At 43.8% G+C, this 23,361-nt stretch overlaps 2 protein-coding genes across 2 annotated transcripts in view; one reads left to right on the top strand and one right to left on the bottom strand.

Moving 5' to 3' along the window:
* Positions 1 to 2,747, top strand: part of TRIM24 (tripartite motif containing 24) — a gene marked incomplete at both ends in the record, with an annotated part of 55,950 nt that extends 53,203 nt beyond the window's left edge. Inside the window, 3 exons of the mRNA XM_079541819.1 lie at positions 212 to 286; positions 1,547 to 1,696; positions 2,538 to 2,747. Coding sequence (XP_079397945.1) covers positions 212 to 286; positions 1,547 to 1,696; positions 2,538 to 2,747 — 435 coding nt within the window. The remainder of the gene's footprint in view (positions 1 to 211; positions 287 to 1,546; positions 1,697 to 2,537) is intronic.
* Positions 2,748 to 7,865: 5,118 nt separating this feature from the next.
* Positions 7,866 to 23,017, bottom strand: SVOPL (SVOP like; the record flags this gene model as incomplete). Its single annotated transcript, XM_079544841.1, has 14 exons — positions 7,866 to 8,027; positions 8,397 to 8,486; positions 10,571 to 10,652; positions 11,075 to 11,186; positions 11,268 to 11,470; positions 13,945 to 14,018; positions 15,085 to 15,213; positions 15,461 to 15,586; positions 17,094 to 17,157; positions 19,363 to 19,487; positions 19,882 to 19,953; positions 20,695 to 20,793; positions 22,043 to 22,134; positions 22,939 to 23,017. 14 exons carry the CDS (start codon positions 23,015 to 23,017, stop codon positions 7,866 to 7,868), a joined length of 1,509 nt encoding a protein of 502 aa, XP_079400967.1.
* Positions 23,018 to 23,361: the final 344 nt, after the last annotated feature.

Here is a 23,361-nt window from a genome sequence, read left to right on the forward strand (position 1 = left end):
TGTTAATAAAAATACGGAGTATCTATTGCAGAGAATGAATGCTGTAGACCATTAGTTATGACAGGCTTGTTTCCAAATACAGTTTCTGTGCTCACTTTTTCTGCTTAGAAGACTGGAGGAGTACTGAGCATCTGTTCGGTGTTTTATATAGTCATTATTTTAGAATAGATTGTATAGCTTTTTATTTGTGTATCTGTTTTTCTTGACACAGAAGTGTGAAAGACTGCTGCTATACCTCTACTGTCATGAAATGAGTCTTGCTTTTCAGGATCCAGTTCCTTCTACAGTACGTACTCTACTCCTTTGCATTTTCTATTAATCAGTTGCATAATTGGCACAGTCCTAATGGCATTGTTATGCTCATGATCAGAAGTCAAGTTTTGTGGACATTAAGTGTATTGAACGTATTTAATTTTATTAAAACTGTCTGAAGGGCAGTTGGACAGCTCTGGCACAGTCTGCACGGACAAGCTGTGAATGTCCCATCCCTGGAGGTGCCAGCTTTGATGGGGCCCTGGGCAGCCTGAGCTGGTGCCTGATGTAGAGGCTTGGTAACTCTGTCTGCGGCAGCAGGTTTGGATGATGTTAGAGTTCCCTTTCAGCCCAAGCCATTCTAAGATTCTATGAAAGATGAAGCACTGGGTTGGAAGGAAGTTAATAGCAAAATTTCCCAAGATCTGTTTTGTCTTACTTTGAGAAGTACTTCAAAAATAGACACAAGAAATATATTTAACACTGTCAGCTGTTTTCACAATGCTGAGTGTTATCACTAAAAAATGAATTGGAAGACATATTTATTTCTTAAAAAAATATCCAATTTTGAAGATTGGAGTCTTGCTTAGAAACAGAATTCCTTATTATTAGCTGTAAGTTTATGAATTTAAAATGCTAAAAACAACTTGAGTTCATCAGGCAGTGGAATAAAAAAGCAAACTGTAGTTCAAGGATGCACAGAAATGCTACTGGTGTAGTCCAATGAACGTGCCTCTTTTATGTTCCTCAAGACATGTCAGTGGAAAAAGATTTCATCAATAAGTAATAATGCCCCAATACATTCTTCTTATTCCATTTGAGTAAGAAAGTACATCTGAAATGCCAAAATAATTCTCTGTAGTTTACCACCATTTCTAAGAATATATTTCATCACTGAATGGCTCTTTAAGCAATAAATTTACTGCCTCTGAATGGGTTGCCAGATTTGTTATATGACAGTCTTGAGAGTGAGATTTAATGGATGGTTCACCTGACATACAATGTCAACATCACTTGCTTTATTCTATGTAGTAAATGTAGTTGGTTTTATTATTTATTTTGCTTTTCTTTTAAAAGAGATGTTGGGAGAGGTGTATGTATTTTAGCCAGTAAAACTAGCATGTGTCACTGCTACTCCAGTAACTGTATTTGTAAAAGGTACCGTTTTTGTATGTTAGAATCATATTTCAAAAGATGAGGCTACATTTTCCCCTCTCCCTCAGATGTAAAGGTCTGTAAAAACAACATGCAACAAACGTGACTGCATATGGTAAAACTTTTCATCTTTGTTTAGGTTCCTGATTACTACAAAATAATCAAAAAGCCTATGGACTTGTCAACCATCAAGAATAGACTTCAAGTGAACGATTCGTTCTACACAAAGCCAGAAGATTTTGTGGCCGACTTCAGACTGATTTTCCAAAACTGTGCTGAATTTAATGAGGTTAGACAATTAGACACTTTATCTATTTTTGTAGGCTTATATACTTTCAGGAAAACTACGGGGGGTTAGAATTTACTTATTTAATTAAATTACATTGATGATAAGAGCCCAGAGAAAATGTAGATCACATTTAAGACTACAATGATGTTAGATGAGTATGCAAATGAGATCCTTCTATTGAAGGGAGGAGAGCTGTAACAAACATGCTAACTGAAATGGCAGGAAAACAGGTAAGGAGAAAATGATTGTTCATCATAGATATTAGTGGTGAGCGTTTGATTGAAAACTTGGTTTAATCCTCATTGCATTATATCTTAAATTTGTTGGAATTTTCGTTCTCAGAAGTCTTACCCTTATTTACCCTGAGACTAAATGACTTAGACTGTTGTCTAAACCCTCACTGTTTGTAAGGAAACATTTGCTGAAAAGGGGGTGCAGATATGAGTGGACAAAAAGAGAGAGAATTAACAATGAAAATTAGGTTTCTCTAAGTGTCTTCACTTAGGTTCTCATCCAGGGCAGTTGCTGGGTATACTTACTGCTATGGTGACCTCCATTTCAGGAAACAGGTCAGCCATGGTGGGTATGAATGACTTCAGGACTGCCTGGTCTTCTGAGATGCAGTCATTGTCCATTACTAGTAATGTTTTTGCCATAATTAGAGCTAGGTCTGTAACCTAGAAAAATTACAGCATTTCATGTAGCCGTTCTCTTAGCAGCCTTGAGACATACCTATATATATTCTCAATGCTGTTTGACTTTTGTAGCTTGTAAGAGCACCTGAAGAACACGAGTATAAAGCTATTTCATGACGTGTTGATGTTGTTAATTCACCCAACAGCCTGATTCAGAAGTGGCTGATGCCGGCATGAAACTTGAAGCATACTTTGAAGAACTACTAAAGAGCCTTTATCCTGGGAGGAAGTTCCCTGTACAATCTAACTGCCAGAGTGAAAAAGATAATGCAGAACTTAGTGATGACTCAGATGATGACATTGTACAGCCTCGGAAAAAACGTCTCAAAGGAGAAGACCGTCAGTTGCTTAAATGAGTCGCATGTGGAACGTTTTTTAAAAACTAAGGGTATTTATCACTGACAGTTGTTGCAAGGGGAAGAGTCGTGACTGCTTTGACCTGGAGGTCTGTGGACATTTACTTGACTTTCTACCCCTTATCTGAAACACAATTCCAGGGGAGATCCAGAGCTGCAGAGAGCTTCCTTGAAGTTCCAAGTTTGCAGCATACTTCTGGAACTGCGCAGAAACTGTGATTTGTATGGGATGACAGCTGTTTAACTTTACTTTGAAGAAGAAAAGAAGTTTGTATAGAACTGAACTTTAAGATGTTACATAGGTTCAACATATGGTTTTCTGAGTTTGAAGAAAATGTGATCTCACCAGACATTTAATTTTACCAAAGGCATGTGGCTGGCCATGATTTGGTTTCTTTGTACTGTATTTAACACAAGCCATGAAAACAGATGTTGTAATATTGTTGTCCTGCAATACTGACTGATACAATGAAAGTGTAGTTGCCCCTAAAGAAGTTATTGGTTAATTTTAAAATGTGAGGGAGAGCGTATTAAAAATAACTTAAAGAAAAAAAGGAATTTGAGAGTTTTTAATAGAGAAAGGAAAGGACATAGTGCTTCGTTTTGTGTACCACTTTCCCACAGTCAGCAAGAAACAGTGCCATTCCTATACACTATGTTGTTTAAAAGGTGCCTCACAAGTTTGATGTACTTCTGTTTAATGGACTTCAATGTTAGAGGGGAAGACTCAAGGGAAAGAGCATTTGTTTGCAACTATCAAGCTTTTTGGTAAGCTTAGGGGGGAAAGAAAAGTGTCTTTTCTGTCCACAAGATCTTATTGTTTTTCCAAATTTCTAAATATTATTGTGGGAATGCAGCCAGTGTTAAATAAACAAGTGTAAAGGAGAGGGGAGGGCTTTAGGGAAAAAAAAAAGATCCAGTTCCTTGAACCTTCATCTGTCCTTGTTAAAATCACCAGAAACTAAAGACAAATGATGTTGGGATTTACTTTTTTTTCTGCTTTCCAGATGTGGTGATAACAATGTAGATGGCTGTTTCTGCATTCAGCAATGGCAGATTGAAAGTACCTGTCTATGATTGCCTCAGCTATTGGTTTATACTCTTCACGTATGTCATCTTAAGTGGAAGCTGTCTTTTTTTTAGGAAGAGCAGACAATCTCTTGGATAAATTGAGCTGATTTGCACCAGAGTTTTGCAGATGGATTTATGAAGACATCTGTGTTTACACAGACCTGCTTTTTACTTGTTATGTAGCACTAATATGGGTGCTACGGATAGATCCTCGCAAGCCTAAACAGAAGTGCTGCTTGTTCTTCCCTGCTGTGTACATATACCCTCAGCAAAAGGGCACATCTTTTTCTTTTACCTTCTGAAGCTGTTCACCTGCCTTTATCCTAGAGTGGCCCTGCATATTTAAATGCTGTGGACATTTCAAAAGAACACTCAGCTGTGCTCGCAGCTGGCCTTTGACGGTCAATACAGCTTTTGAAGTGCTGTGATGGTTTGACTGGGTGTTGAGCTTCCTAGAGTAACTATTAATTTATCCTTTTAAAAATTATTATTTTTAATTGCCTGAAGCGAGTTGCTTGCAGCAGGAGCTCTACCATCCCAGAGTTCCAGGAAAAAACGAGAAGTGAAAGTGAAGGAGCTGAACAAGATGGTGAGGGAGACCATTTTAACATAACAGGCATAACACTGTGCTGCAGAAGCACAGAGTTAAGAAATGAGAGGCTCTGTCACTGCTGCATCTAATGTTACAGAAGTCCTAGATACCCAAGTCAAGTTAGCTATGCTTCCAGAGAAAGCTGATGAATGTTTCTCTAGACCTGAAGCTGCAAGCAGAAGTTTCATAGAATGCTTGGTGCACTTAGAGGTGAAGTTTGACATCTATGTAGCTTCATCTACAAGTTGTTCTCTCAGTGAGAGATACTGGAGAGGAATGTTAATGTACTCTTGCAGTCCAGTTGCTGCTTTCTCTTCTTTTGATTCTCCCCTCATAACAGTGAAAACTTTTTTAAATGATTGTACAGCAACAGTGGAACAAATTGAAAATAATTTATTCAGAAAGAACCCCCCCCTCACAAGTCACAGTATGTTTTGTTGGGGAATGTGGTTAAGAGTATAAGACTATTCTGCAGTCTGTTTTTCATTCGGACATTTTTCTTCTTGTACTGCAACAGTTCATAGAATCTGCAGCACTATAGATCAAAACAGATATCTCCCGTGATGGAGGTGGGACAGAAGCTAAAAGGAATTACCTTACATCAGTCCATTTCCTGTTGTCATTGAGAACCAGTTGTGTATACATAGGAAAAATGTAAAAAGGGAAAGAAAAAAGAAAAAGACTTGTTTTACACAGTTCTTTACTAGCTTGGAGGAAGAGATTGTGATAAACAATGCAGGTGCCACTTGCCCAATAATAATCATCAGTAATACTGATGGCCAGCCAACGACTTGGCTGAGTCTTGCATCAACTGTGGAGACATGGAAGCTGACAATTGAAACGGTTAGATTTGAATGGGCAAGTGATGTGTGTGCTTTAAGATGGCAAGCCAGAGTAAACAAGATGGATCGGGATAGCTCTGTCAGCCTGCGACATCACAAATGCCTCAGTACAGAAAGTGATTAAAACAGGTCACCAAAGAACTTCAATTTGCTAACCTGTTCACCAGATGCTTCCTGAGAGCCTCATTTGGATGCTACCATCAGGCACAAGGACAAGACAACTTTTTCAGTGATCTGTTTGATCTTGTCTCTGTTTGTTTAAATAATCCATGGGGAAAAAATCTGACTCAGCTTTCATCTTGTGGTTTTAAATGTCACCCTAAGGACCTTCTGAAATTACCACTGCAGTGACATTTGAGATGTTAAACTTAGCTTTTGATGCAGGTGAGATAATAGCATTCCTCAAACATTTGTTCTTTTGTTTTTTAAAAGTAAGTACTGCATCCTCCCAAGCTGCTATGGCAAAAATCCTGTTGTCCTTGTGTATTTTTTTCTTCTTTGTCCATTTAATCAATTAGGGATGATGTTTTTCATTCCTTTTTTTTTTTTTTTGTGTGTGTGTGTGTGTGTGTGTGTGGCATAACATTAGAAATAGCACTAGCAAAGAGTCTTTCTCTTTCTTCATGACAGGGATAGAAAACATTTTTATTGAATCATAAGAAGGGGAACCTACTTGAGGAAGCTACCCTTGGTCTATGCAAATCATAGCTCTTACACTGATTGGTTCCATTTTTATATAATGGAAATGGTATGGAGAAGCAATCAACATCAAATGTGGCTCACAGGAAATGATGGATTCCAAAGGTTTCTTTTTCTTTTGTACCCAATCCAACATCAAACGCTTTCATTTTACTTGCTAAGAGAGGGGAAAAAAAAGCAACACAAAAACCATAAAATTAACAGAATGCACATGAAAAACAGCAGAAATGAATACAGAGGGAAAATAATATCCATTTGAATATGTGTCCAAAATATTTTGCCTCTGATTGACAATTCCTGTAGCTACTTCAAGAATAAACTGATGCTGTCCTAATAAACTGAAATAGGTGTAGATAGAGATTAGAATCAAGGAATGGTTTGGGTTGGAAGGGGATTTAAAGATCAGCTGGTTGCAAGGGCAGAGATGCCTTGTGCTAGATCAGGTTGCCCAGGGCCACATCCACCCTGACTGAATGCTTTCAAAGAGGGGGCATCCACAGCTTTTGAATCTTCCGTTTTTCTTTTCTCACCCTGCTGGCCACTCCTCTTTTGGTGCAACCCAGGATATGGTTGGTTTCCTGGGCTGCAAGCGCACCTGGTCCAGTGTCGCCAGTGAATCGTATCTGTCCCAATAGGCAACCCTGATGGTCACAGCTCCTCACTCATTGAGAACAATGCCAGCCAGACTGTGGGTCTGTATGCTTTTTACATTTCATTTTAGATTCCACAAGATTCATTCAGTTGTTTTGTTTGAACCTGATATTGAGACATGCATCAATTGTCTGGAGCCATAGGACTGAATGTTGCCATGTTATGCATTTAAATTATGACATGAATTGAATGACTGCTGTGTGACACCCTCGGACAATATGTCCACTAGCCACAGTTCAGCAATGCCTGTATGGCTTTGCACGCACAGTGATCTCTGAAAGGCAGACTAGAGGATCATTTGCAAGTTGAATATTAGATCTGATGCCAGCTTTTCCTGGTACACAAATAGTTCTGCACGAAGGAAGAAGTTGCTTTTTCCACTTCCTTTCTTAAATTTGTTTTCATATAGATGTTTTAAAACATCATAAATGGTAGTCCTTATTTTTTAAAAGGCACTCATTTAAAGAAGCAGTCCATTATTAATAAATTGCTTTCTCAAAAGCCCTAAGGCTAACTGTCCCATGCACCTTGTGGAAGCCTAAGATGTGGCCCAATGAACTTGTGTGTGTGTATACATATATGATGTATGTATGTATGTGTTTGTATACAATTTTTTTAGTCTGGTTCTGAATCTGATATCAGGTTAATCAAACATGTGTCTGGCCCTAGGCTGCTAAAGAGTCTGGATTACCAATCCTATGATTTTCTGGTTTGTATGGGTGAGACTGCAGAAGAACATGCAGGAAGAGGACATGCCTCTTCTATGACACGAAAATTCCCATGGCCTTACAGCTAAATTGCCTATAACTGACTTTCCTTCTTGATTTTTGGGCTTACTGTTTTGTCTCACTGCCTCTAGAGCCTTATAGGAAACACTAGCCATAGGGTTTAGGTTAATGGGCTGATGGAGCAAGGGCTTTTTACTTGAATTTGGTGTCAAAGTGGCTTTAGTACTTTAAGGTGTTAATTGTTGGCTGCTATCTTCTCTGCCTGCAGGAGAATACCTGCAGCAACTTCAGATGGAGACCAGAGATAGCAAAGGAGGGCTTGCACTAATTTAAGCTAACATGCTATAGTGAGGGAGCTAGGGCTAGGACAGGCATTGCTGTTCTTCTGTGAGAAATGAATTTAGGCAACTGGGGTAACAGTGCTTTCAGTTGTTATGACAGTATCTTCCTCTGTTTATCTCTCAGTTCTTGTTTTGGCTTATGAACCCTGAGAAGATTTTGGTTTCCTTTCTGGCTGAATCAAGATTTACTGTTTCTAGGTAGCCTGTAGGCAGGGAGAAGCTCCTGGAGAGTCCATACAAACCTGCAGTGCCCTGCCCTTGGTCTCAATGGGTAGCGTGAAGGCAGAGATTGCACACACAACACACACAGATGAGAAAAGACACAGGGCCCCAAGGAAAGATGCACTCATAAGAACCTGCAGATTAAAAGAAAGAAAGAAACAGTTCAAACGTCTGTTCAATGCTGTGGGAGCCCACCAGTTAATTAGGAATTAGAGTGGGCAATGGGTTGCAAATGCCTGGGGGACTCAGTAACATCCAGAAAATGCCACTCGTGAAATCTATGAGTTTTCAGAAAGCAGCAAATAATAGCAAGATCCACGTCTGGCAAAGACTGTCCAAGTGCTCTGCATAAATATCAGATAAAGAACAAATCAGTTTGAAAAAGCAAACCAGACACCGAGATTGAATGTCTCCCCCTTTTCTATTAACTTCAGGGACATCCCTGTGTATTTGACGGTAATGTTAGACTCAAGGCTTACCGGCATTGTCAACAGTGTTCTTACTTGTGATATGAATGGTGCCACCATAGCTCCAACACGGCACAGTGACCCACTGGTTCCCATCCCCAAGGCTCGCATTGTGGTGGGATAAACCTGACGCAGGTTAGAAAGAAATCAGATTAGTGTAACAATAATCAGTGATATGTGTTCTCATTCCACTCCCCTTTTTTTTTATTTTCTTCCTTTCCTCATGTAGACCCTTGCATTATCAAGAGCAGTCAGTGGGAGAAGATGCAAAAAGATTTAAAGATTCCTTTGCATCTCATTCATTCCATCGCAATTCTGCCATTTCATGTCCAAAGTAGAAGTTGAAGGCAACATATACACAGACACCTTTCCTTCGTCTGCACTGGGCTGCTCAGGCCAAAGTCACAGACCATAGGCTTGGTGCTAAAGAGAGAATTCAATTTATATTGTCTGACTATGTGTCTGGAAAGCAGGAGAAAAAGAGATTGTCTGCAGCCTTCAAGACAGCCTACTTACTTACATCAGCAGCACCTTTGTTTAGAAGGAGGAAAAAGAAAGGGAAATCCTGATAGGAAACATCCAGGCTTAGAGAAATAGAATTATAGATTCATTTGAGTTGGAAGGGAATTTTAAAGTTCATCTAGTCCAACTCCCCTGCCATGAATCTACAGCTTGATCAGGGTGCTCAGAGGCCCTCCAGCCTGGCCTTGACTGGATATCTACCACCTCTCCAGGCAACCTGTTCTAGTGTCTCACTTACTGTAAAAAACTTCCTTATGTCCAATCTAAATCTCTCCTCTTTTAGTTTGAAATCATTTCCCTTTGTCCTATCACAACAGACGTTGTAGGGCTCTGCTCTATCCTTACATCCCCTAGCTTGTACTGGTAGTGAGGGTTTCCATGACCCTGGTGCAAGACATTGATTGCACTTGCCTTTGTTGAACCTCATGAGGTTCAGCTGGGCCCACTGCTCAAGTCTGTCTAGGTCACATTGAATGGCATCTTGTCCCCCGGGCATGCCAGCCACGTCACACAGCTTGGTGTCCTAATGTGCTTTGTGTATTTTTCACATCTCCCTGACACCCATGTCAGTAAAACACTTGAGTATATGCTTTGCTTCAGTGCTGTGGGAAAATCCTGATAGAAAACATCCTAACCCTATGCTTTGCTTAATTTAAGTCCCATTCATGTCAGTAGATTTTAGCAAGTGTTGTCATTTAAGTGTTTGTTTAAAGAAGGCTGGGCCAAGCCAGAGGATGTGATGTAGTTCCAGAAAAGTCTGGGATGTGTCTGGAAAGAGTTTTTTCCGAGTTTGGTTTTGATCATTGATTAAATCTTGTGTATTTGTGGTTTACAGTATGGCTATTTCAGCAATAGTTTTCACATCAACAGCATCCAATTCTGGACTATTTAAAAGCTGGTATTTAGTAAAGTCTGGTACATGCTTAAAAATAGTGTGCTATAAAAAGAAGTATGGCACACTATCAGGTCAATCAAGCTAACTACTGCTATCAGCTTCTTACCACTTACCACTCAGTCTTAAAAGGAAGAAACTGAATTCCACACAACTCTGTTTTTATACAAAAGCAACGTGTAAGTAACCCACAGGACTAATCATTCTGAAGATGTGTGAAGGAGATGCTCTCTGATTGGTTAAAACTATTTGCAGACACAACACAACAATTTCCATTAGTTGAGCATATACATGTAAAAAACTTTTATACTAGCTACAATGGCCAGCCTTAAGTGCTGGAAAAGGTTCCTTTCAGTGGTAGTCTGTTGTCTAACTTCAACGGGACTGAGAGAGAACGGAGATTTTTGGAAGGTGATAGTGTATAACATCCTCAGAAATAACATTTAGTAGTAGTGACCAACAAGTGGCCCAGAAGGGCACTCCTTTCCTGGCTGCTCGTGTCACCTCCAGCTAGTTTTCTGATCTCACTTATGAAAACAGAGTGGTCAGGAAGCCAGAGATACTCAGTTCAGGGAAGCTGACTCTTAGCTGGTCAATGCATACAACAGCATTCCTGGCTAATGGGCTTCCATGCCCCAGAGCAGGCTCAAGTGCTGTGGCACTTCAAGTACATGGCACTGAGGGACATGGTTAGTGAGCATGGTGTGATGGGCTGGTGTTAGGATTTTCAGTTATCTCAGAGGTCTTTTCCAATCTTAATGCTGCTGTGATTCCAAGTACCTTCAGCAGGACCCACCTCTGCAGTGTAAATGTAGATGGTGTTGAAGTTTGCTGAAACCAAGGCTCGCAGCATGAAGAGAAAGCCGGTCACACCTGCACTAAAAGAAGCAGTGTGAAGCAAAGCATTAGTGTCACTGAACAGTGACAGAGACACAGCCTGGTAGGCTTTCACTATGCTAAGGCTTTTACAAGCTTGAAGTAAGGGAAAGTTGGTTGTTGGCAAGTATAGTGGTTTTTTTTTAGTCCATTGACAGTGCATGTTTGCTACTGCTATAAAGAAACTGCAAGCAGATCTCTAGCTAGCCATGCTTAAGCTAGACATAAGGCAGAAAAAAACTGGAAATTATAATAACAGCAACAAAGCAGCTGGTACCTAAGTGAGCAGCTATAACCCTCCTGACAGGGGCTCATTTACAGGGCTTCAGGAGATGTCTACCTCTGCCATCTCGAATGGGACCCTTCTTAGAAATTTCCCCAGGTTAGTTCAATGACTACGGCTCTGGTGGAAGCGAGCAGTTACCTGGATGTGCAGATGTTGAGGAGAAGAAAGAACAGTGCCGTACATCCCATGGTGATGCACAGGCTCAGGCGCCTGCCGAGGAAGTTGATGCCGAGAATGTTCAGGGGATTTACTGAGACAGAAAAGAGATCATAACGTTAGGTGTTAGGGCTCTCAGTCCTGCAGTGAGCACAAGAAGGGGAGAGGAGGTTACATGCGATCTCCCCCGCGGTGCTGATGATCATGGTCCGGTAGGCAGAAGGGCCAAAGGGGCGGCAGTAGCAGGGGCTGCGGCTTTCCTCTGAGACAGGGCCAGGGTTCTCGCTCAGAGGTGTCCTTGAGGTGCAGCCCAGGTCCCGCTCCAGCAGCTCAGCACTGGCCAAGATGACTCCGTAGTAAGCAAAAGCTATGCCAAGCCTGTAGGGAGGAGTGTGGTGTGGGTGGGGAAGGCAAGGAAAATGGCACTGGAATGCAGCAGGTTTGGGGTGCCCTAGGAACCCCCTGTACACACCAGTGCCACGGTGATGCACGATTGGCACCCTCATCTATCACCTTGAGCCTGATGACACCCACCAAATCAGCGGTCACCCAGCACACAGCAAAGCACTGCCACCTCTGTCCATGCACTTCTTCCATGGAGGAGCCCATCCCAGCTCCCAGCTCACTGTGTGCTTGGCCATTAAGACTGGTTTGTGCTGTGCAGCAGGAGACAGGACTGCTAAGCCCCCTGATCAGGAGCCGCTGAGGGAACTGATGTTGCTCAGTCTGGAGAAGAGGAGCCTCAGGGCAGACCTTACTGCTCTCTGCAACTATCTGAAAGGAGGTTGTGGTGAGGTGGAGGTTGGCCTCTTCCCCCAGGTCACAGCAACAAAACAAAAGTTAATGGCCTCAAGTTGCAACAGTGGAGGTTCACGATGTATATTAAAAATATTTCTTCTCAGAAAGGGTGGTACTGCAGTGTCACAGGCTGCCCAGGGAGGTGGTGGAGCCAATGTCACAAGAGCCGTGTGGATGTGGCACTGAGAGACATGGTCAGTGGGCATGGTGGGGATAAGCTGATGGTTGGACTAGATGATCTTAGAGGTCTTTTTCAGCCTTAACAATTCTATGATATTATGAAGCTCACCCATGCAATGCTGCATGTGTGCGTGGTTTTTTCTCCTTCCTATCATTTCTGTTTTACTCCAAGAAAGGAAAGGATAAGTGAAGAAGGCATGAAATCTACAACCTTTCATTAAAAGTTTAATGCCAAGAGCTTGCTTGTAAGTCTTAACACACTGACATCCTTTCTGACAATAACACTGCTGCACTGGCCAGATGCTCACTGCTGACACTGCCTCCTTCTCACTCCAGTTTTAACAGAGGAAAATGCTCCTGCATGCCTCAGCTCCTCCTTCAGAGCTGATTGTAGACTGTTGCACCACTAAGCACTGCTGCCTCTGGGCAAGAAATGCAGTGATCTAGCTGGGAATAGGCTGGAGCACCTCTCCTATGAGGAAAGGTTGAGGGAACTGGGCTTGTTTAGCTTGGAGAAAAGAAGGCACCGGGGAGACCTCATTGTGGCCTTCCAGTACTTGAAGGGAGCTTATAAACAGGAAGGGGAACAGCTGTTTACGGGGGTGGATAGTGATAGGACAAGGAGGAATGGTCTTAAATGGAGACAGGGGAGGTTTAGGTTAGATATTAGGAGGAAGTTTTTCCACACAGAGGGTGGTGACGCACTGGAACAGGTTGCCCAAGGAGGTTGTGGATGCCCCATCCCTGGAGGCATTCAAGGCCAGGCTGGATGTGGCTCTGGGCAGCCTGGTCTGGTGGTTGGCGACCCTGCACATATCAGGGGGTTGAAACTAGATGATCATTGTGGTCCTTTTCAACCCAGGCCATTGTATGATTCTATGTGCTGTCCAGCATTCACCCAACCTCCTGATACTTCCAGACTGGGAAGTAGCAGTGCTGTATCATGCAGAAGACAGCACCTTTGATCACTTGTATGTAGGTGGAGGCATTTCCATATTGCCCTTTCCTGCAGCAAGCCACTAAACCAGACCCCAGTTCTTACAGCTCAAATGTAGGAGCTGTCTGGGTGTCTTATTCCCCATTCTTTCTGTACAGCAATTTTCCAAAGGAGTTCTCACCAGCTGGAGAGGCTCACACCGCACCCAGGCTTGCTGCCAACAACAGGGCACTGGTAGTGGCAGCCTCACTGTGTCATTATCAAATAATTCAGCATACGCCTCATCATAAGCAGGCTGAGAAGTAATTTTCACTTTTTTTTTTTTTTTTTTATCCCCGCTGGCAGTTTCGGAAACAAGTTGCAGAGTGTGGGCTGCAAAATGAGCTGCCTGTGGACATGGGGATGCTGAGGGCACAAAGAGACAGGGACACAAACCTGAGAACACACCAGTGCCTCCTGGGTGAGCAGGAGAGAAAGGAGGATTAAGAAACAAGAAGAGATTTCATAATAGTCCTGCAAGTTGATGGGAAAAACATAAAATATTCAAGGCCTGGTTTAGCAAGATTTTGGTCAGTGAGTTCCCACGGACCTATTATTCAAACATATCCATTCCAGCCAGCAAAGTCAGTGAAACATATATTACCCGTGCATACATCTACAGGGAACAAGGCAAATGAAGCCCATCTCTCTGCAATCTTACATTTTCCCAGCCAGTGGCACCGGTACCAGTCATAGGTTTTCTGTGTGAGCCCTCTATCACTGAGGGCAGTGCATGTATCTTCTCTCAGAATGAACAAACTGGCAACAAGGAGTGAAAGCAAACCAAGGGCACCACCGTGTTCATAGTGGGTAGACCAAGCCAACCAGTCCTGAGGGAATGATAAGCAAGATAAATAAATAAACAAATAAATAAATATATATATGAAACACTCTTTACCATATGATCCATATCTGCAGAGTGGTTCTTAAGTACTTGGGGTGGAGGAGGTCTTTGAATCTTCCTCTTCTTTCCTGCAAATAATTTGGTAGAAAAGCACCTTTCACATCAGGGCAAATGCTTTGTGGCAGCAGCTGGTGCCCAGGCCTCAGTGCATTTGCCCTGGCCATCTCCTGGCATGGATGGATGGACAGATAGCACTGCACCCTTCAGAAAGGAAGCCCCTTTTCAGAAGATGGCTGTGGGAGGTCATGCTGCAAAGCAAAGAGGGAGGAGAAGAGAGCACCCCACACACCCCTTCAAGTTCACAGGGACAGGTATGGGATTGCCTTTCTATGTTTTATTCATTATTGGTGAAGCCTGGAAGGGTGCATGTCTAAGCAAAACCCTGTGTGTAGCCAATGTGGTTCCCTTACATAATTTCAATTAAAAGACAGGGAAGCCTTAATCCTAATTAATTCCAGTACAATGGCACCATCCTGCATGAATTGCTGAGGACAATGCTTGGTGCCTGTGGGACTGAATAAGCAGCAAAAAGGTCCAGGAAAGGGACTTAAAAGAGCTGGGCCCTGGACAGTGTAAGTGTTCAGCTCCCAAGTTGCTTGGAAGAGGTGGAACTGGTGGTTGGGGAAGGCACTGGGACCAGCAGAAGGGTCTTGTCCTATGGCCACAGCCCTCAGGTACACCCCAATGGGCAGGACCAGGGTCCTGTGGTGCTGCAGACATCCTGAGAGCAGGCAGTGGTGGAAAGAAGCACTTTGTCTGGAGCCCTTTTTGTGTTAAAAGCAGCAAATCTTTTCTCTGCATGATATTCATCCTGTGAAAATGAAGATCATGGGGGGAAAAAAAAGTGGAAAATCTGATTCCTTTTTGGAAGCCAAGATTATTGTCTTTCCCAGAGTAAAATGGCCTCTTCATAACCACTGCCAATAGCTGGGAAGGAAGCCAGGCGTCGTGAGGGAGAGATGTGGAGTGAAATGTGCTTGGTGACCTTGCTCACATCCTTGTGCCCGGTGGACCAGGGGTGGGATGGGATGGGTCAAGATGGGATGGGATAAGAGGGGCTGAGCCAAGATGAGATGAGGTGGGATGGGATGGGACAGGACAATGGAGCGAGGCAATGCTGCAGGCTGAGCTTACCTTGGGAGGTTCCTGCAGCACTCCCTCTGGCATAGCTGCCCGGTTCATCTTGGCTATCCTCTGCAGCGTGGCCAGGGCAGCCGCGTTATTCCCCGTGGACACATTGTAACGTGCTGACTCAGGTATGAACTGAAAGTGGAGCAGTATTAGAAAGCCCTCCTGCCTCTTGCCTAGCAGCCTGTGCTGTCCACATCCCCTATCCTGCCCAGGAGCCTGACAAGATCAGTGCAAGGTTACGAGTCATTCCTTGGGATGTTCTCTCCAGCTGTCCCCCAGGGAAGCTGCAGTTGGCTGAGAAGATGAAGGGTGATGCCTCTTGGTGACTGGGGAGATGCCAGGTCAGTGGCTGTGGGAAGTGAGGAGAGGCTCTCCCTACCTTGAAAACCATGATGAGAATGATGCCAGGAATGGAGGCGATTCTGATCAGCCACCGCCAGCCAACGGTTGGGTTCACCACTGATGCCAGGCCAATGATCAACAAGGATCCTGCCAACCAGAACACCTTTCCAAGGGAAACAAAAGGGTTAAAAGGCTTGAACACATGTCAAAAATTTGTTTATTTTCATCCCTTCCCTTGCTGTCTGCAAAGATGAGTTTGGGATGAAGGAAGAGAAAAGTACAGATCAGAGTCTGGGGAGGGATGTCTGAGAACAGTCTTAATTAGCTCTGGACAAAAACAGGTAACATGTAGTTGCCATTGTACTTAAAGCCTCTTTTGTCCTTCCAGTCACATCTCTGCTAACACTCATGCCTGTGAATTTTCTCATTTGAACCTCTTTGGGGATGCAGCAGATGTATAAGTACCAAAGGCAAAACGGGGACAGATTTCCACTGTTGGAGGTTGGTGGGCTTCCAGTGGACTCAATTCCAAGTTGTACCAATGGGGAACCTGGCCCCAAATCTGCAGGTTCCCTTGTTACCATCAGGAGAAGAGCCCCTTTCAGGGCACCATACAAAGAAGCTCCAGCAGCACACGCCACAAGCCACAGCAAGTTCATGAGTAATCTATGGGCAGAAACAATACATTCGTGGAGAGAGATGCTAGACTGTCCCTTTTTATATATCTCTGATCTTCTGGAGGCACTTTGGCAATAAATCCCTGGGATCATATACACTAATGAAAAGCAAATTACCACTTCCACCAAGACTGTATACCAACATTTTCGTTTCAACAGCCAGATGCATTAACAATTTCAGTGAGGCCTTCACAGATCATCTGTGCATGCATAAAGTTCTCCTGGCAGAAATTAGAGGAAGGGCCCACCTCACTCATGTTGGAAGGATGGTCACAGCCCTTCCAGCACATCTCAGGCCTAACTGAGGCCTGCAAGGCAAGGCACAGCCCAGGACCTCATCCAGGAGCCACCTCATTAATCACACATAATTACCACAATTCAGTCCCAATGGCTTGCATTTACCTTATGTGAGATTCCAACACAACCCAGCTGGAGATGTTGAGTGGCCCTGATCAGAGACCCCTCCTCAGCCCATTTTCCTTTTGGCTCATGCTTGCACAAACATTTTTCTTGCTGTGAATGCTGGAGAGAGCCTGATGCACTCCAATGGAAGATGAGATGAGTGCAGGAGAAGCCATAAGCACTCTTTGCCTCGAGTAGCTCCTCACTGACTACTGCATTCCACTTCCCAGTGGAGAAAACAGACACTCTTGCTGCAGCCTGAGTGACAGCCCACTGGCACCGACCCCATTAAGGCAGGCAGCACAGTTATCAGAAGGTAACAAAAAGGGCGGATGTCAGCTGTCACTCAAAGTCCCCCCACAGTGTTGGGATGATCCAATTAAGAGAGAAGAAATAGCTTCTCTTCTGCACACAGCTGTCTGTGTGAATCCTTAATAATGCACAGCACGTGCTCCATGGTACAGGAGGCACTCACTCAACCCATGATAAATGCGGATATTCTGGCTTGCTGGAGATCTGCCTTCCAAACAGCAGCACAGCAATTCTGCTGGGAATACAAATGAGAAGAAACAGTAATATGCCCATTCTTACCTGAGATAAGGGCAGCATGTATCCTCGGTACTTGGTAGGCAGAAATTCTGTTTTTATGATAAGCCTAACGAAAAGAAGAGCAAGGCAAATGACAGAAACAACAACGATTTCTGTACCAATCAAAGAACAATTTGTCCGGCTCAGCCATCATCCAGCTGGATGCCTGGAGACAGAGGGACCACCCTTTTTCCACTGATGTATCGAAACTAATTATTTGATATTTCTCTCTGATTGAGGTATTTCTTGAAGGTTAAAGCTCTGCTTTTAGGTTGCAGATGTCCTGCTTATCTATGGTGAACATCCCTCCTGAGACTTGATGTTCCTCTTCAAGATTTTCACAAATAAGAACAGTAAGAACAGACATCCTTGAAATAGAGGCACACGTCCAAGACAGTAACAGTTCAGTAGAGATTGGCCCTTAGAAAACCCAGCCATGTATAAAGTCAGTAGTGGGATACCTCCTAAACAACAACTAAAGACTTCTGCACAAGCACAGAAAACTCAAATATGTTAATATAAACTTGTAGTTGCATAATACCATTGAATAAGTGGGTGGTGAAGCACTGGCACAGACTGTCAAGAAAGCTAGTGGATGTTCACCTGTGGAAACCCTCAAGGTCAGGTTGAACGGGGCTCTGAGCACCCTGATTGAGCTGATGTTCCTGTTCATTGCAGGAGGGTTGGACTAGATGACCTTTAAGGGTCCCTTCCAACTCAAATGATTCTAACATTCTATAATAACATGCAATGGGTAGGTGTGACTTATGTATAAGGTAGGCATATAATGAAAACTCGTGACTTAAATAGAAGCCAATGTGAAGACTTGGGGAACTTGATTTGTGGGGATATCTCACCTTGTGCTCTGCACAGAAATAAAGCAATGTCTCCTCTCTAAACACTTAGTTTTTTGAATGTGTTTTGGGAAATTTAAAATCAGCAACACCATCACTGGTGTAGAGACCCACACTGACCCTTTCCATCATCTCAGCAGTTGAGGTGCCTTATAAAATATGCAACACCAATGAGGGGAGGAACTGCAAGTTCCTCCTGCCTGCTTTGCCCTGTCCTGGCCTCCAGCAGTACCAGCCTCCCATACTCTGCTTTGATAAAGGGCTTTTTCAGTCAGTGCAAGCTGATTTGTGCTGTCCTGCACAGGCAGTGGGTTTGAAAAAAAATTGTGCATTCAAACAAGTCTTCACAGAGTCTCAACGGGAGGTGAAGAAGAGGCCACCAGAGGTTTGCTATAGGAGGTCACTGTCTCACTTCCTGGAGAGCCCACAGCTTCTTGCCCTGAATTTCAACACAGGCTATGAGGAACTACAGAATATGCTGAAATACTGCATGTGTTTCCCTGACAGAGTCAAAAGAAATCACTTATTTTGTCAGCCTTCTAGTGAGGTGGCATTTAGTACAGTGATCTTTTCCTTCCCTCCCACATCTCCACAATTTCACCCTGACAAGGCAGAAAGTTTAATTTAAGTGGGAAGGTTTTACATCAGTTCAAGAAGAATTTGCTACTCTAAGCAGAATTGTTGTGACCTTTTTACAAGGAAGCAGTCTTTGCTCATCTGTTACCTGTCTAATTGTTTTTATAATATATGTGCTTAATAAGACCTCTGACATTGGCTTAATGCAAACCAGCCCATTCCACTATCCCAGGGCTGAGGAGTCCTTGGGAACTGCAATTTAGGTAGACGGACAACAACTCAATGAAAGAACAGGACAGCATTTTGCTTTAAGGCAATGTGAGAATTTGCTCTCCCTTGCACTTCCAGCCCCCTCAGAGGCCCCTTCCTGGCTGTCTCCTCCAGGTTTCTGCGCAGCCTCAGCTTATCAGGCTCAGTGCACGAGGCACTGGGCGCTCTGCCAAGGTCAGCCAAAATGAGCTGTGGGATCTCTGGGCCCCTGGATGCCTCCTTGGAGGAAGAAAAGCAGAGCCATGCTCTCACTTTATAGAAACAGTCTTAAATAAAGACGATCTAGGATAAGCAGTGGGGACCAAGCACCAAATATTGCCTGCCTGTTCCTTCCATTTGACTGCAGATGATTCAGAATCATTTGCTTTCATTACATTTCCCCCTTGTCCGCAAAGAAAATAACACATTCAAAAACCTGACTTTCTGTGCTTCAGGACTCTTCCCTCCTCCCCTCCTACTTTGTGCTCTTCTGACCCCCAACAGCTCCCACCAGAGTAGGAAAAAGCTGCTAACCTCCCCATGAAGGCTAGTTTGTCCTTGTCCTTGCCATAAGGCATGAAGCATGGCCTTACCCTTGTGCGTGGCCTGATACACCACCTCCCACCATGGTCCTCAGGAAGACGAACCAGATGTAGGAGGGGGCAAATGAGGTCAGCAGGGAGAAATAGGCTCCCCAGAGGAAGGACAGCAGCAGAATCTGCAAAGGACAAAATTAGGATAATATAGTCTAGGGTCCTCTCTGTATGGGACAGCACAACAAATATTTTGAAGGTTTTCAGAAGCCAGGGTGCAAGGTAAGAGAGAGACTGGCTTAGCCCTGAGCTCAAGGGGAAAGAAAAGTGCCATGAATGGGCACCATGAAGTTTGTTTTTGTGCGGCCCATCATTCTTTCATGGGAGGAGCAGCTTCCTGGCTTCTAGAAGCTCAGGTATATTGGAAGGGTTTTGTGCCCCATGTGCCAACTCCTCCTGGCAGCAGTGTTACTAGGACACTGCACAGCAAAGAGATAAAGGGGACAGACAATAGCAGGTCCTGTATTTGTCTTGTCAGAGGGCTCAGGAAGAATACATACAGCCCCTGAACCCACTTACCTTCCAGCGGCCATATCTGTCAGCCAGAAGCCCAAGCACTATGCTGAAGACCATGTAGCCAAAAAACACCATCTATGGATGTAGTAGAAATGCTAAGTCACAGCCTGAAACAATGATTGAGCATCTGGTGGGAAGGCAGAGCTAACCCAGGGGGAACTCAGGTACATGCAGTGCACCTGAGTGACCTGAACGGGTAGAGTCAGGATTCATCCCTTCCCAGACCTCATTTAAGAGTTGTCAGAGGCAATGAGGGTGTCTTGCTGGAGATCCTTGCATACGAGAGGCCTTTTAGAGGTAAGTAGTTTTTCTTCACTTGTTTCTGAATCTACAGCTGCTGCATTTGGGCTTGTTCTTTTTTGCAGCAGCCTAGGATTGTGCCACTCTGCTATTATTGCTGTACTTTCCATCACATTATAGCATTACAATGGAGAACTGGAAGCAGCTGTGGGGTACTCATTCCCAGCAGCATCAGGCTGCTTTGCTCTTCAAATCAAGTGTCTGTTAAATGCTTTGTAAACAAGAAGATAAATTGCACTGCCAGAGCCATGCATGGTCCTCAAAGTAAAGGGTTATAGGGATTTCCAAAGAATCAGGAAATAGGAGCCTGTACTGGCATTATAGTTCTTGTTGTGGTTGTGTGCTCATGTCATATTGTTCTCTTGGTTTCTACAGTTGTGTCACTGCTCTTGTCCCTGACAGGAGGTCTTGGAATTTATTTGGCCCTTTGGGAAATGTACATTGTTAAGCCTGGGGTGGTGCCATGTGCAGTCCCCGTGCGATGGATGACCTGCATGGTGAGGAGGAGTCACTCACTGTTGTCACAAGAGCCACCTGCCAGTCTTGAAGCTGCCACTCACATCGGATGAGAGGGGACACAACAGCTATCAGCATGATCTCCATGGCTTCAGCCACCTTTAGGGACAAGTATATACATTAACAAGAAGGGAAGCTGTGAGGATCTATGAGAGAAAGGCCCCTAGCTATGCCAAGCCTGCAGTCATGGAGGTGTCACATGCTGCAACAGGCTCTGTGAAGCTGTGGTGCCTTGGTGGTCTCAGCCCTGAGCGTGGTCTGCAAGACATTCCCACTTGGGGATGGGGAGAGGAGACAGGATGGAAGGAAGCTGCACCTAGAGAGTGGATATCTAGGTACAGTACAGAATCATATAATCATTAAGGTTGGAAAAGACCTCTAAGATCATCCAGTTCAACCACCAACCCATCTCCACCATGCCCACTAATTGTGTCCCCTCAGTGCCATGTCTACATGATTCTTAAATACCTCCAGGCATGGCAAATTCACCACCTCCCTGGAAGCCTGTGATGGTGCAGCACCACTCTTTTGGAGAAGAACTACTTCCTAGTACCCAACCTGAATCTCCCCTGATGCAACTTAAGGCCGTTATTTCTCATGCTATTTCTATGACTTGATAGAAGAGGCTGACACCTACCTACTATAACCTCCTTTCTGGTCACTGTCAAGAGCAAGCTTGTACCCAGAAAGTCTGGAAGGACTTTCAACCAGATGTGCTGATGGAAAGTACTGGAAAGCAAGCTGCTTTTATTTTAAGTACCTGTCTGTGAATCTGGGCATCTAGAACAATCTCTTAAAATTATTGTTATTAAAAAAATAATAATAAAATTACTGACTGTTTGTTCCTGGCAGCTGGCTTTGGTTAAGAAGTAAGCCCATCATTCATAGTTACAGACCTTCCAGCCTCAGCTGTGGTGATCATGTTGCTATGTCCTCATCACAGCTTCACCCTAGCCTGGCTCCAGTTTCCAAACCAGGTGTTTTACCACTGTTTTACTGTTAACTCAGCACCCTCGCATGTCGTTAGTTGGGAAGTAACCCTGGTTACTTGGTCCAGGTAACCCTGAATCTCTGTGGTCGAGGGATGGAACCCCAGGGCAGGGGACAGGCCAGGATGCCCTGGGTCAACCTGTTTGCTTTTGCCTTGAAACAGGTTCAATATCAGAGTTGGCCAATGCTGATTTTGGTCAAAGTTGACACAAGCAGGAATCCTGCTTGAGAAGGTATATGTGGGAAAAAAATGTGCTGCAATATGTTTTTGTGGTGATTTGTAGTTGTTATTGCAAAGTAATAAAGAAAATGAGGGGAGTGTTTCATCAGGCTGGTGGTGTTGGTTGCAAACACTTACCCCAGTGCTTCCCATGATGAGAAAAAGTGCAATGTGGAACCTCCCAAACCCAATGGTTTCCACAGCTTCTTCCACTGTAAATGTCTTCTGCCCTGAACACAAATGGGAAAGAAAGACACACACAAAAATATATATATATATATATATACAAGTTATTAAATAGTACACCCTCAGGTTTTATGAAATGGGAATGTTTTACATGCAACCATGGGGCTGTGCCAGGAGAAAGGCTGGAAATTCTCGCTTGCCCTGGTGAGGGTGGTGTGGGCTATGGCTTGGGGCTTCCCCAGACCCACAAGAGTCACTGCCACTGCAGTAAGCACAGCCATGGGCTCTGGGCTCAGTGTTGTCTCTTCCTAAATTTTTTCTCCCATTAAAGGGACAAAGCAAGTCCAGTGCTGGGATGGATTTATAAATAGAGCTGCCAGAAATCTTTCAGTGTCTACTTTCAACATCATATTTAAGTAAAGTCAGACCTATGTAAATTTTTCCATCAGAACACTTATCTCCCAACTAACTCTGGACAAATCCTGAGACTGCACAGAATTTCAGGAGAAAATCATTAATTTTTTCCCCGCGTTTTCTGTTTTGATGCTTCTCCACTGAAGTTTTTACTTTAAAATGCTTTTGGGACTGAATAATATACATACATTTTTCCCAAGAATAAGCTAAAATGAAATAATTACCAGAGGAATGCATCGCTTACACAAAAAAGTGGCTGAAAAAAAACAAAACAAGCAGCTCTCCCACTGCCACTGCTAGCAGCCTAGCAGTTGTAGTGGGAGAGAGGAAGTATGAAGCTGATGTCTGAGGTCCAGGTAACTGGAGTGCCAGAAGCCTCCCTCTACCCTGCTTCATGAGGGCCAGCATTTCTGGTCCAGTCAACACAAACACACCTTTGGGGGGTTCTTGTCCCTCCATGTGGATTTCCTCCAAGGCAATAACGTTTGCTGCCTCTTTTGGTGCAGCGGCCATCTCAGCTGCTACTGGGATCCACCGTAACTGTTGGAGAAGGACAGGATTTAATCATGAAACCCCTGGACCCCTGGAGGGTCATAAAGCCACCCTAGTAACCGTACAGCAAAGGAGTTTTCTGGTCTGGTGTGGAAGCAATCAGATACACTCTTACACACATTTGTTTCAGAGAACTAGTATGAAATGACCTTTACTCCAAGTTGGTTGTTTTTTGTTTGTTTTTTGTTTTCTTTGTTTGTTTGTTTTTGGTAGGAAATACACAGAATCATAGAATTAAGGTTAGAAAAGACCTCTAAGATGACCTTGACCAACCATCAGCCCATGCCTGCTGACCATGTCCCTCA

Source organism: Tetrao urogallus (assembly GCF_951394365.1).
Source record: "Tetrao urogallus genome assembly, chromosome: 1".
Taxonomy (NCBI): domain Eukaryota; kingdom Metazoa; phylum Chordata; class Aves; order Galliformes; family Phasianidae; genus Tetrao; species Tetrao urogallus.